General features: G+C 40.7%; 2 protein-coding genes across 3 annotated transcripts in view; one reads left to right on the forward strand and one right to left on the reverse strand.

Annotated features, from left to right (window-relative positions):
• The window catches only part of SHOC1 (shortage in chiasmata 1), a 47,973-nt gene extending 42,974 nt beyond the window's left edge, over nt 1–4,999 (forward strand). Inside the window, exons 28-29 of the mRNA XM_036402858.1 lie at nt 219–776; nt 3,154–4,999. Coding sequence (XP_036258751.1) covers nt 219–776; nt 3,154–3,254 — 659 coding nt within the window. The 3' untranslated portion in view covers nt 3,255–4,999. The remainder of the gene's footprint in view (nt 1–218; nt 777–3,153) is intronic.
• Nucleotides 5,000–6,557: 1,558 nt separating this feature from the next.
• On the reverse strand, nt 6,558–12,746 carry GNG10 (G protein subunit gamma 10). Of its 2 annotated transcripts, XR_004982033.2 has the most exons (4): nt 12,575–12,746; nt 9,187–9,318; nt 8,507–8,645; nt 6,558–7,431 (listed from the first exon to the last, which is right to left on the reverse strand). XR_004982033.2 is itself a non-coding variant. In XM_036402862.2 (3 exons), exons 1-2 carry the CDS (start codon nt 12,653–12,655, stop codon nt 9,193–9,195), a joined length of 207 nt encoding a protein of 68 aa, XP_036258755.1. In that variant the 5' UTR covers nt 12,656–12,723; the 3' UTR covers nt 6,558–7,431; nt 9,187–9,192. The 2 variants fall into 2 exon arrangements, 1 of the variants encoding a protein (XP_036258755.1); XM_036402862.2 differs by lacking the exon at nt 8,507–8,645 and having other exon boundaries at nt 12,575–12,723.
• Between the last annotated feature and the right edge of the window lie 1,704 nt (nt 12,747–14,450).

The raw sequence follows: 14,450 nt of genomic DNA on the forward strand, positions 1-14,450 counted from the left end.
TAATATCTTGAATTACTAGTAAAATGTGTCTCCTTTGAAACCAAGTGAAAAATTTGAATGTATTAGAATCTTTATCTTCTAGTCATGGTAAGGTCAGTTATTCTGATGAGAGAGACTGCAATCACAATTCTCAATGACATCTTGGTTTTCTCTAAAATGTAGAAGATAAGCTAATCTTTCATTCTCCATACAAAATGGTTCAAATTTTTCTCTACCAGGAACATCTCATATGAATGCTGAAGCCCTAATTCCGCCACTGAATCATCGTAAGGGTTTTTTAAAGTCTGATCTTCCAAGTTGTATGCAAAAGAAAGCATGCTCGTCAGATGTAATTACAAGGAGAAAGCTGGATTTCTTTGCTGTATCAAAGGACAATGAAGATTTTGCTCATCTAGAAGTTAAAAATTCTCTCCATGTTCAAAGACAGCCTTTCAGAATGCATAATAGCTCTGATCATTCTTCCAAAGACTCTGAAAAAGAGGATTTCTTTGCAGCTTTCAGTGACTGTGCACCTCGGGAGAGCTCTAAGAGTTTTCTAGACGAATTTAGAGACACAACATTTAAAAGCCCAGAAATTAAGATTGACCAGTCCCTGTGGAATGATTCTTCATCCACAGGCCCACGTAATTCATTTGCTCATGATGGTTTTCTCTCTGATTTCTTTGATGATACGGATGAGCTTCAAAATCTGAATTTTAGCCAAATAGGTGAAACATCTAAAGGAAAGAGAAAAAAAAGGCCTCCATTCTTATGGGCAAAAGAAAAAATTAAAACAGGTAGGTCCAAAGTAAGCTGAAGATTTTGCTGAAATTGTTTTTGTTACTCAACTGTAAAGTTGTAAGACTGTATTTTATCTTTTATTTAAATAGTTCCTAAATCAAATTCAGCCCAACAATTGCATGTTCCCTTTGCTAATATTTACTTGCATATATATCTCTTCTGTGATAAAAGGTTCCTTACATGTTTTGTTTTGAGCATAAAGATGTCTTGGGGTATTAAAAAAAAAAAAAAAGCCAAACCAAATGAACTAGAATTGTGTTACTGCCATTATTTTTCCCTGGTAAATATTGAAAAGCGTAGCTCTTCAATAGTATAAGATTCAGCTTCTTTTCTCTTGCCTAAAATATAGATAATGAACATGCCAGAATTAATTTTAAAGTTATGGGAAATATTATTTCGTAAACATAGATTTAGATAAAAGATTGTATTTTCTTCATAGGACCAAAAGGAGATTCAGCAAATCCTGAGAGTGAAATTCAGATTTTACTAATGGCTATATTTTGCTGTTGGCATTAATGGAGTAAAAATGGCACTCTGAAAATCTCTTAAGTTTGTTTCATAAACTTCCTTATTCTTGGAATATTTTTAGCTAGTATCTCCAGGGTTAAACTCTCCACTTGAAATCATTCCAAAGCTTATATTTTCAAAAAGATGGTAAGATGTGTACTTCAAAACTTTGTTTACCCTGAAAGTATGTTCAGTCCTTATACAAAATATTAGGCTTCTCTTTTTTTGTACTTTTCTTATCCATGGTTTACTCCATCAAATATAGTAATCTTAAAATATTTTTTAATAAATCATAATATGTATCCATGGAGTCTTGCAACTAAGACAGTCCTTGTCAGACAACATATTGCTGGATCATTTATTGTAGTATTTCTTTTAATTCTTCTATTTCCCTGCTAGTAAGATGCCACATTAAAAAAAAAAAATCCAAGATTAAGTTTGTTTTAAAAAGTGCCTAACACCTACTACAGATGACTTAATTTATGATTTGTCTGTTCATAGCTGTCATTAAATCTCTTGGTGGTACAAGGTCAGCACAGTATTAAAATGCTTTCACTAATCAGATCAGACTCATTCATGAAAACCTAAGTAACTAATTTAAATCACTCTTTCACTGACTGCTTAGGGTAATTATGGAAGTAAAGAGAGAAAAAGTTAATTGGATATAGTAAACTTCTTTTAATTTTCAGCCTGTGTAAATTTAAATGTTCATACAAAACAGACCTTTTGCTTCTCTGGAATTAAAATTCAGACCTGCAGTATTGCTGAGTAGAAAACAAATGTTCCAGTAACCTGTAACTGGCACTGATAGCATAAAATTCTACAATATATTTCAGTAGAAATCAGGGCAGATTCTCCTGGTACCACATTTTACAGTTTCTGAAAATACTGTCATCTCCAACTGATAAGCTTTCTCTATTATTCTTGCCTAGTAGGACAAAAGTATGCTTGAATGTGAATCAAAACAAAACAAGGAAAAGTGATTTTTTGTTTAGATTTTGGAAGAACAGGCTTGTTCTACTTTATAATTCACTAACCAGAGGAAAAATAAGTACACTAAATAGTCTTGCATGCTAATGCAAACCCACCGCCCCCACCAAAAAAAAAATTAAAAACCAATCAAACCAAAAAAACCCAATCAACCTATCAAAAAAAACCCATAACTTCACCTTAATACAATAAAAGCCTCAGAGAGCAAAAATTTAAGAAATATGTAGAGAGTCAAGTTAGACAGACACACTGGGAACAAACCCCAAGGATTTCTTCTGGTGTCAGATAAAACTCTCATTAAACCACAGATAATCCATGACACCATGCCAAGCCAGTATTTCCACTGGAACAGATCAAATCCTTAGGTCAGTTTTGGCATTTTCTGACTATACTTTTTGTAAAGGCTAAATATCATTTCCTTAGAGTAACTTGTTTTGAATAAGCAATTTCTCAAATACATTATTGTAAAAGCTCTTGAGTCTTAAGAATGTAAGTAGCTTTTTAAAACAACTTAGAAACATGACTGTCTGGTTAAAAAGAACTAAATTTCAATAATTATAGAATAATTCTAAGTGTAGTATTAATGAAATAGAAATAAACAAATATTTTTGAATTGTGGTTAAGTATAGGTTGATTTATTTATTTTTGTATGAGGTCCCATATTCCTATTGCAGGATGATATGCATAAAACAGGCCAGTAGAAGTAAGAAGTAGCAAATATTAATATGTACACATTTTATTTTATGACAGCTGATACTTTTCTTAGGGAGCACACTAGTTAAAGCCAAAGTCTGCTCCTGCTTCTGAGAAGCACACAGTTAAGTCTGCATACATGCTGTACTATCATGGTTTTTCTTTTTTCCACTTCTTTTACAGATTCAGGATTTCCAGAAGTGCAGGCGTTCAAAAAAAGGAGATTGACATATGAAAGAGTCCCTGGAAGAAGAGATGGACAAACACGTCTTAAATTCTTTTGAACAGAATGAAGATTTGCATATTACATACATTTTTCTTTTTCCGTTCTTTAAAGGGAAATAAATGAATTATAGTTATTAGTTTTTAGAAAGTAATTAGGATTTGGAAATACTTACTAGCTCAGGAATCTTCTGTATGTTTTTAAAATGTTGCTAAACAAACTAGTTTCTTGAAGCTGGATAATTATGGCTTCTCTGTTGTCATGGGTGATATACAGCTACTTTATCACTCTTTATATTAAAAAAAAAAAAAAAGGAAAAAGAAACAGAAACAGAAACCCAAGGCTCACTCTGGGTTTTTAAGGCACCTGTGTTTGCTGCCTGAGTCTACTGCTTTTCCAATGTAAAGATGGGCTAGATCTGCCAGAATCTCAAGGCATCTCAAGGCTTCTCAGAGTCTTAGAGATTTCTTGCAATTACAGCTGTGACTTTTTGCAGCTGTCCCTTGGGCTCTGTTCCACTTCTGTTCTTCTGACAGGTCCTTCAGGAACAATAAGTTCCTGAGCTCCTTTTAATCATAATCAGTCTAGGAAAAAGCTCTTTGTTTTATCGACAACTTATGCTAATAAGACTGTGTTGAAATTTAGCATTCTCATAGATTTAATTCAGGGGACTAAGCTGTGACCCTCACCTTTTGCATAACCTGGAGGCCGTTTGTTGGCATCCATGTTTTTCAGCGTTCTGCAGGGCATTGGCAAGTGGGGGGATGAAAGGATCTGGGAGGCAGATCCAGATTTAGGGTACAACTACAAGGAGTGAAAGATTGAATTAAAAAAAAATCTCAGTTGTAATCTAAAGAACATGATAGAATAGTACCCAAAGCCTCACTTTCCATCGAAAGATTTGGCAACAAAACTGGAAATATGTGTGAGAGCAATGGTAGACAGTAACTCCATTCTGCCACAGGAATGCATAAACGGTTTGCACCAGCATGCCAGCCAGCTCCAGAATGTCTTTCTCTGTTCAGTGGTGTTCAGCTGAGATGATTCAGGTTTCAAACTCATCAATCTTCTTAAGTTTGATGCAGTAACAGAAATGGGGGGGGGGTGACGGGGTGAGGTAATAAAAGAAAACCCACCAAGTTTAAGGTTTATGTTTGCACTTAAATACTTACTTGACATAAAGCCTTCATTAAGCACATATTCACTATTTTAGTAAATTAAACCAGCACTTAGGGAAGAAAGATTTGGTCTCTCAGAGAAAACAGAGTGCTGCTTTTTGACTGAATTCTTATAAGCTATGTCTGCACTAACTGCAATTTTAGTTCACAGTAATATTCCTGAATTATTTGTACACTGATAGTTTGCAGGATTTGAGAAAATACCTTTCACAGGTGGTAACATAGAAAGATTTCTAGTAAAATTGAAAAAAGCCACTGTTTCCTAGAATAAGAGAAAGACTGAAATATAAGTTGCAATTTGCTTACTATCCATGTTCCATTTTTGTGGTCACCTGACCTAATCATTTTCCTTCTTTTGCATCGTGGTTTATGTTGTTAAGAAGTACCTCCCAAAAAACCAGGAATCTGGTTTTTTTGAAGTATAGCTCTACAAAGCCTCAGTCACAGATGACCACAGTTTGAGAAAATTATATCTGCCAGTGCCAAGCTGTGTATTTATGTTCTCCTCTTCCAAAGGCAAAGGCTGACACCAGAACTTCCACATGAACAGCTGTGAAAGCATAGCATAGATCATCTGTAGATAACTTTGAAAACAAAGATATATTGTGTACATTAAATAAAAAAATTCAAATGCTGTCTGTGTTAAGTTTTCATTAGGTAGAAAAAATGTTAGCGTACAGTTAAATTACTGGTAATGTACTGGAAAATAAGGGAAAGGGCTTGCAATGACTATTGGTTTTTACTGGTTTTGTTAATGACAAATCTCAGTCTCTCAAAAATATGGACACATTGACAATTTTATAAATTATTACATTCTTCCCCCTCCTTTTGTCTGTTTAATGTGGAATAAAATTACTGCTAAACTACAGTCTCCACTCCCTCCTCCCCTCTACCCCACCCCTACCCTGCCAAATTACCTATTACTATGAATTAGGAAGCAACTAATTCTTAGACAGAAAGGCATAGTACAAAAATCCAATCTCCAGTCTTACATAAGGAGGTAGGGACACTCCATTCTTGGAACAAGTTCATAAACATTTTAGTGACCAGGCAGGAGGCAGCTGTAGATGGAGAAGAGCTGATCAGCTGGGAGAGATGACAGTGAGAAAAGTGGGGCTTTTCTGGCTCCCGTGAGGCACTGAGCATACAAATGTGGACATTCACTCAATCTTCTTAACCCTGGGTGTCCAGTAGGACCTGCTGCCATCAGATGGTATCTGCACAGCAGATAGCCTTCTTGCATAGTCTTTGGTGAAGGAAGCTGAGATGCTGCACACAGCTGCCTGCCTGCAGTTGCTCCAGCTGCAAGAGACCAGATGGAGTTGGGCAGGGCAGCCAAGAGACAGCCATGGTTGACTGGCTGTCTAGCAGTGGTGCCTCTCTGCTGCACACTGTGATTTGGCCACTCCTTGTGCCAGCTCAGCAGCCACTTCAAAACCCAAGCGCCAAGTGACATTGCCAAGCCTGAAAGCATGTGCAGCAGAGGTTCTGGGGAGAGAAACAGGTGTGGAGGTGTGGAGATGAGGGGAGGGTTTATTGCAAGAGGGAAAAGAAATATGAAGGGCTTGTCTAGGAGAAAGTAGGCAGCAGCAAAATACTGGCTGTCCAAAGGCTTTTGACTCACCAGTATCTTTGATATTTTGGTCTCAAACCAAGCCTCTGATGGCCTCTGTGCAACAGTATTTTGGTTTTCTCTAGACTTCTGTAACTGTGTCCAGTACTAACAGAAAAACTGCCATACTTAAATAGCCTGCAGTGAAAGGAAGTCTGAGTGAAGAGAAGCTCTGAAGGATGTTCTCTGTTTTTAAAGGCACAATACATGCTGGCAGTATTACAGCTCTCATGTTGATGTCTTTCTGCAGGACAGCAACATGAAAATATTTGACAACTGCCTGGAGGACACTGTTACCCCATTTCAGTTAACATTCATGAGCATTAAGTACTCGGATTGCAGAGTTCTTCCTTACAGCTTCAAAATGTGTGAGCCTTATAACATTGTTAGTATTTACAACTATGGTCAACAGATATGAATGGGATTTTTCTACTAATAAGATACAGTTTCTAAAAATCCAACAGCAACCATCTCTTCCCAAAAGAGCAAAGAGCTTGAGACCTTCACTCCCACTGCAAAATCCACATATCTTTTTCTTTACAGTAGCTGCTCTTTGTTACAATTACACAATGAGTTCAAAGCCAAGAGGGATAGGAATTTTATTTCCAAACTTCTAAAAGATTAATACAAACAATAGCAAGTACACAAAATTAAAAACCTATTTAAAAAGTTGTTCTTGTAAAAGTGCTCTATCAAAAAAGTGAAGGCAAATGACCAAGTATATTTTAGTAAATTCTGTGGATTGCAAACCGTGACAACAATGCATGCAGTTATCTTTGGGTGTTCACAGATTCTTAGTGTCTGTTTGGTAATTTTAAATACGTCAAGAAAATTCCACTGCAGCAGTACTGTTACAAAGTAGAAGAAGGCTTACAGATGAGAAGTATTGCAAGAAACATGATTTAGGAATCAGGCCTCTGTTACATATTGTGTTCAGCAGTTACTAAAATGTGTCATTATGCATTGAGATGCACTTGAAAAAAAGCTAAAGTTGGTTCCAGGTCTTGCTAATGGAAGCAAAATGTCCCCTGAGGACATTACTTCAGCTCTAACAGCATTTAGCTTTATACTTTAATTATTCACTTTGAGGTTGTTTTATTTTGGAAAAAAAAATCCCCATGGGTAGTTTTTGCTAGTATTCTGGTGTTATGGTTTATCAAGATGAGAGTAAGTAATTTGATTAAAAATTCACGTTTTTCATTTCTAAAATGTAAACTTCTCAAGTAATATTTGTATAGTTAGCATAGTGTAGTAAAAGTGGTGATGATTATGAAGTTAAAAAACTTCAAGAACATTACTAAAATATAGTGGAATACAGATTCACAAGAACACAGAAACAGATATCTAGGATATGTTGTTTTAGCCACATAAAAGACAGAGACTTTTCTTGTGAAGGAGAGGCAGTTGTTATTCATGTCATGCTTGGAGGCAATTTTCCATGACCTTCCCTACAAGAAGAAAAAAAAGGCTTATTAAATGCTATTTTCTTATGCTGATAGATGTAATTGCTCTTAAAAATTGTAATAGAAAAGCTCCTTTGCACTGAGAAAAAACAAATAATGATTTTCCTTTGCTGAATGTTGATATCTTCAGAATATCATAAAGTTTTTAACTGGCTTTTTTACTTTGCTCTGGATTTCTTATAATCCTAAGGTAACAGAAGAATAATAAACTAAATATTTGATCTACCAGCAAAAAGTACCAAACGACATCTTGGGCTGAGCAATGCACTTCTAAAAGTATTATACATTAATCATCAAGTTCTTCTGAGAAAATATTTTGTAATGTATCTGTATGATGTGATCAACTCAGAACATGTAGACACATACACACACAGACCCCCAGAAAACCAAAAGGTAGAAAGGCTGCTTAAATAACAAAAGAACATATGCAATGGTATTAAGAATTTTATCTTATTTGAAGAATTAATTTGGGTAGCACACAAAATAAGAAAATCTGCTTTTGCTTCACCCTCTCTAAATTTTTCCAGAAGAGCATCTCATGTTCAATTGTTTCATTTCTTTAGGTTCAGTCCTGTTTCGTTAAACCTATGTAGCAACAATCAAGGCCTTGCTATTGATGCGGCAAAAACTCAAGTGCAAGGTCAGGAACAGTTGGCAGCAGCAAGGGGAAGATTTTATAAGTACTTTATGTTTTAGCTTAAATTCTGCCCTTTGAGAAAACATCCATTTTTTCTTTAATAGCACTCTCATCAAATGAACAGACTTCAGTGTTTCTTCCTCTCTCTGTAGATTTTTCAGCTCTTTAGCAGGAACTATTTTTATTCTTTCTTTAAAGGAGGAGAACCCCTTCTGAATATCCTACTTCCGCATTTGTGTGTCAAGCAAAAGAAGTAGATTTTTCAAGTTATGGTGTGGTTCTGCCCAAGACTACTAGCATGCATGGCCTTTATTTCTCCTGCTGCAATCACTGATAACCTTTGTGACAAATGGGAGAGGCCAGACTGCGAATCATGAAACTGGATCCCAAAGGTTTGCAAATGTTGGACAGCCACCCACCCACCTACTCTGCAGGTGTTACAGGGGTACAGGCAATGCAGAGTTCAGGGAGCAGCTCATCCTTTAGATCTGTGCTGAAAAAGGTTGCAAAGGACATGACTACAGATTGTCTCAGCTCCTCTCTGCTTCCACAGGTTTTGGTGCTGTACCAACAGTAAGAACAGGAAAAGCCTAAGAACAGACACAGTGAAATGAACTGCAATATGACATTAAAGACCAAAATGTATTTTAACATAATTCTTACTTAGGCTGTAAGCTAGTCATCAGAACATATAAAATTGCCACAGCTTTGTCTTACTTCTCCAAGCTGGGTATGTGACTGTCTACTGTCTGCCTATGTCAAACACAGCTGTGTGTCTTAGACAATTTTAATTACTTTGGATGCTGCTAATTACCTTATCGCTGCACAAACACAACTATCCCAACAAAACACAAAGAAACACAACTATCCCAACAAAAAAACAACTCATAAAGAAAACACCTCTAGAAAGATCTGTAGAAAAGAGACACGCTTCCACTGCACCACCTAAAAAACCCAGAAAACCATTTGCAGAGGCAGCAGAGAAATGATGAACACTCAAGCAAGAACTCAACACCCAAACAAGTATCACCATGTGTCTTTGTCTCTCCAAGGGTTTGAGTTTCAAATTAGAGTGGTTGTCATGGCATCTGTGACTTTATTACCTGATTTCAGAGCAGAGCACAGGATCGGGGTTCACGAAAGGGATTGCTCCCTGCAGGAACCCCAACAAGCAAGGCATCTTTGCAGGCATTTTGCATACAGTACTGCTGGAGTTCTGCAGCTGCCTGAGAGACCTGGAAAGGAAAAAAATCCAGAGAGGAAACTAATTCGTTCACAAGCATCTATTAAGCATTTCCTCTTGAAGAGCTATTGTCAAACAGAGCTGGAGTGCAGCCAAGTCACCTCTCAGATTCTAGAACATCAAGTAAATCAGCACAGAAGCACAATGTACAAAGCTCTCATGAAGCACGTATGAAATACTACACCAGTGATAAGCCAGAAGAGTGTAAAGGACTGAGGTGCCAGTGTGATGCAATTTCTTCCCATTAAAATGCTCAGAGCCCTGACAATTTTACAATCTTCTGTGGTGTTTGGAGGTTTATATTTGAACTCTTATATCCTCTGATAATTTATTAAAAGTATTTTCATTCCAAAGTTCTAAACAACACAGAGTATAACAAGGAGTGAAAGCAAAAAGATGAGGATGAAAAGCTTTTGAAGTCCAAATTGTCGTCTTCCCCCAGCAGTGAAGTCAGAACTTCAAATCCACACTCTGGCCCCCTAGAAGAAGAGTCCAGAGCTGCAGAACAAGCCCAAGATCCCAAAGGCAAAATGTCCTCAGCACTGAACTCCCCTGCTCTCCTCGTGGATGGCAAGTTAGTCATGTGCCTACATTTTTGAAGGAAAATGTAGAGGAATTTCCAGTTTCCCAGACACACATTAGGAACAGCTGCAGGGAACTGTACAAAACTCATGCTGTCTGATACAGATTTTATAAAAGGAAATACTAAATATATTGATGGAACTGTAAGTTCCCCTCTGACCTCACCCTCTGCCTTTGTTACAGGACTCCTGAAATACTGACTTTTCTTCCTGCACCACTCTGCAGTGTTGCCAAAACAATAACCAGAAGGACCATCCACATTTCCCAGCCTCCTGTCTAAAGGAACCACCCCAGAGCACCAGTGGAATTTTGGTTCTTGGCCATCCCATCTAACAGCATCTGGAAACACAAGGGAAGTCTGGCCTGGCACACAATTTTGTTTGCTATTTTGCTGCTCTCCTGTTCACTGTCTTCCAATTCTTCCCCAGGCTCTCCTCCAGGACACTCCTCCTAGTAACTGCCTGAATTTAGCCAGGAGCTGATGGCACTTCAGGGAGTTGTTATCAGAAGTTTTTTTCCCCTCAGCCTCCCAGGTTCTCTTGAGCAGAGTACAGGGAGAAGTGTCTGCAGCAAGGATTCCTGCTAAGTCAGCAGGCTTTGTCACTCCTTCCTTACCTGAGGAGAAGCCCTTTCTGGAGGCTGCAGAGGTCTCCTGCCCTGCTCAGCCCCTTGGACCCCCTGCAGCATTAGCACGCTTGCCTCAACCACAGCACCTGCCCCTTGTGGTGCCCGACTGTGCACCACGGGGCCATCAGGCAGAGATCCCAAATGCCAACACTGGCCAGGCCAAGGCCATGTGGAGCTTTTTCCTTTGAGAGTTAGCAGTGCCTACAGCATCTCCGTGCACTTTGCTGCCAAACCCTTCAACACAGACAGAGCTACGTATATCCTGGTATATCCTCAAAAGATACAAACCTACTCTTAGTCCTACCTATGCCCCATAACATTCTTCTTTTCTCCTGCTCACACAGAAAATTTCTGCAGTATTTCATCACATGACAAACACACTCCCTTCAGACTTGCAAGATGTGTATGGGTACTTCTTCCTACTCAGTTTCCTCTTTCTGAAAATATTGTTCCTGTCTGCTTTTTTAGCCAGCAGGGTAAACAAAATTACCATTGGAACTTGGCAGTATGGAATGTATTTTTAAAAATCCTTTCATAACCAGCTTCCGTCTGGAAACACATTGTCTATTCAAAGTAGCTGAAACAATGTTTTCTCCCATTTCAGTGCTTGCAAAAACTGAACCAAGTGGTTTTTATCAGCTGAATATATTTCACATTATTTTTGTACAGTATGTATAGAAACCCAGATGATACAATTTATTTGACACATTTTTATCATGTGTCATTTCAAAGCCATGAACAGGCTCCTAGAACACAGCAGACCTAGAAAGAGGTCTGTGCACAGTGCTGCAAGAAAGATGAGTCTAAGGTCATCAAGGATACGCCTACCCGGATTACAAGAGCAAACTCATAAAAAAATAGGCAGCCTTGAAAAGTCCAGCTCCAGAATATGTTATTGCCACAAAGTAACACCTGCAAACTACAAACTATGTATTTTATTGCCACTTCGCACCCACAAAAAAATAGTGGGGAGGAGTATATGAGTATTTTGAGTTTATGACTCAAAATGAGCAGGAACAGAGATCCAGGCACCAACAATAAGTGGTAGGAAACCGTTTCAGTGTTTGGCAATACTCCTCTTTCTACAAGAGTCTACACTTCTACTCTGAAATATATTGTTTCTCACATATTCCCACACCTTACTGTGGTGATAAGCACAGCAATTTTTTAGTGAATCAAGCATCTGCTGATTCTGTTTTGCTACTAAAATGTAGTAACAAAACCAAATTGATTAGAATGATATCCAAAAGCCAGAGTGGTTTCACCTCGCAACAAGCACTTCAAATTTTCACCAGCCCAGGTCAGGAGTAGTAGGAACAAGTATTAGGAATTATTTTAAAATCAATTAGCTACGTTCCTGCAGCTCAATGTGTTGGCACTGCCGTCAGACTGAGGAAGCTAGTCTTTTGTGACTGGCCAGAGAAAAATGGCGAATGCAAGCAGAGAGATGAGAAAAGTGCAGGATATAAATTAATTTGACCTCCATCACTCCATAGACTATGCTGGGTTTTTTTTTTTTGCGTGGTGATGAACCCCCCACATCTGCTGGAAACCAAGAGCTGTCTCGGTCAGGTCACCAAACCTGAGGACCTGGCAGACGACAGGACCGCCTCATCGTGCTGCCTTTGTCTGGAAATGTGCAAGCAGGACAAGATTCATGCATGCGTAGCAAATCGCCTGCCTTCCCCTAGTGTGCCAGCGGGTACCACCCCGCACCGCCTCCCCCTGCAGATCCTGCCAGCGCTCCGAAGCAGGGGAGAGTTGGGCTGCGAGGAACTACTCTCGGTTATCTGTTTGCTGGTGCAGAACTAACGAGGAGCTGCTGTATTATTTATCACGGCTCCTTCCACCAGGGAACGGCACTGGCTCCATCACTCCCGTGCGGCCGGGGCTCGCAGCCCGCCGTGCACACCTCGCACCCCTCTCTTGCCCGAGCGGGCGGCGCCCAGCAGTGCGGAGGGAAAGGCAGCAGCGGCTCCGCTCTCCCGGCCCGCCGCGGGGGTCGCGGCACCCCGCGCCTCAGCCCGGCCCCGGCTCACCTTGATCCGCTCCACGGCCGCCTCCAGCTTCAGCTGCTCCACCAGCCGCTGCATGGTGCTCAGGCTGCCGCCCGACGACATACCGGAGCCGCGGGGAAGACGGAGGGGATGCAGCGGGCAGGCAACACGATTCCGGCGGGCTCGGCTCGGCTCCCTCCGCCCCGGGGAGGGGCCGGGGCCGGGGCCGCTCCGCCCGCAGCCCCCGCGGACCGCCCCGGCTCTCGGCGGGACCCCGCTGCTCGCCGACGCCTGCAGCGCCTTGCAGCGGCGATCGGTGCGGGCTGGAGCTGCTATGGGGGCCGGAAACCTGCTGGTTGCAGCACGGCCGAAAAAAATAAAAGGGAAGAAAAGGAAACAGAAAATAAAGTGGGACGGGGGGAAGGAGGGGAGAAGAAAAAATAGAGGGGGAAGTGGGAGGAAAAACAGGGAGGTAGAATAAGAGGAAAAAAGAAAAGACAAAAAAGAGGAAAAACGGGGAAAATGAGAGAAAAAGGAAAAAATAGAGGGGAAAGGCAGAAAAGAAGTGGGGGAAAACCAGGGAGAAGCAGAGGAGAAAGGGGATTCACAGAGTCATAGAATAGTTTCGATTGGAAGGGACTTTTAATATGGTCTAGTTCTAACCCCACTACTTTGGGGAAGGATGCCACCCACTACATCAGGTTACTCAGAGACCTACCAAACTTAGTCTTGAACACTGACAGAGATTGAGTTCTAAACATGTCTTCTGCCCACAGACAGCTGTGAGGTTCCAACTGCCTAGCAGCTGCTGCCAGTGTTGCTGCATCTCCCCACCCAGAGCTGTTCACCACATTTCAGCAGTGACCTCTCACATAAATAAGTCCTCTCACTTTTGGCAGGGATTTGACAGCTGTTATTTTGCTGGCTTGTTTGAAAGTTGTTGGAATTAAGCTTATAGCCTAAAATGGTTGTTCTGAACATAAGACAGGACAATGAGGAGGTCAGGCCCAGCCAGAATGGGTTTCTGGAAGACAGGTCCTGCCAGACCAACTGAATGTCCTTCTGTAGCAAGGTGTCACCACTAGAGAATGAGGGAAAGGCTGTGGATGTTGTCTACCTAGACTTCAGCAAGGCCTTTGGCACCGTCTCCCACAGCATTCTCCGGGAGAAACTGTCAGGTCATGGTGTTTATGAGTGAACTCTTTGCTGGGTAAGAACTGGCTGGATGGCTGGGACCAGAAAGTTGTGGTGAATGGAGTTAAATGCAGCTGGGAGCTGGTCACTAGTGGTGTTCTCCAGGGGTCAGTATTTGGGCCAGCCCTGTTTTATGTCTTCATCACCTATCTCGATGGATGAGAGGACAAAGTCCACAACCAGGGAGTTCACAGATGACACCAAGTTGGATGGGAGTGTTGACCTATAGGGCAGGAAGGCTCTTCAGAGGGATCAGGACAGCCTGGATTGATGGACGGAGGCTAATTGTGTGAGGTTCCACAAGACCAAGTGCTGAGAGATGCCTTTGGGTCACAACACCCCAGGCAGTGCTGCGGGCTGGAACAGAGTGGCTGAAAAGCTGCCTGTCAGAAAAGGATGTGGGAGTGCTGATCAAGAGCAGCTGAACATGGCCCAGCATGTGCCCAGGTGGCCAGGAAGGACAATAACATCCTGGTCCATATCAGCAGTAGTGTGGCCAGCAGGACCAGGGCAGTGATTGTCCCTCTGTACTTGGCAATGGTGAGGCCATGCCTCATGTCATGTGCCCAATTCTGGTTCCCTCACAACAAGAAAAACATTGAGGTGCTGGTATTCCCAAATTTTTGGGACTCTGACATTTTAGGAACACAGACAAACGTTTAGGTCCAGAAAGGTGATATTGCTTATAGTACAGAGGGTGCAAGGTGGAAGTTTTCCTACAAAT

This window comes from Molothrus ater, chromosome Z, assembly GCF_012460135.2.
Source record: "Molothrus ater isolate BHLD 08-10-18 breed brown headed cowbird chromosome Z, BPBGC_Mater_1.1, whole genome shotgun sequence".
NCBI lineage: Eukaryota > Metazoa > Chordata > Aves > Passeriformes > Icteridae > Molothrus > Molothrus ater.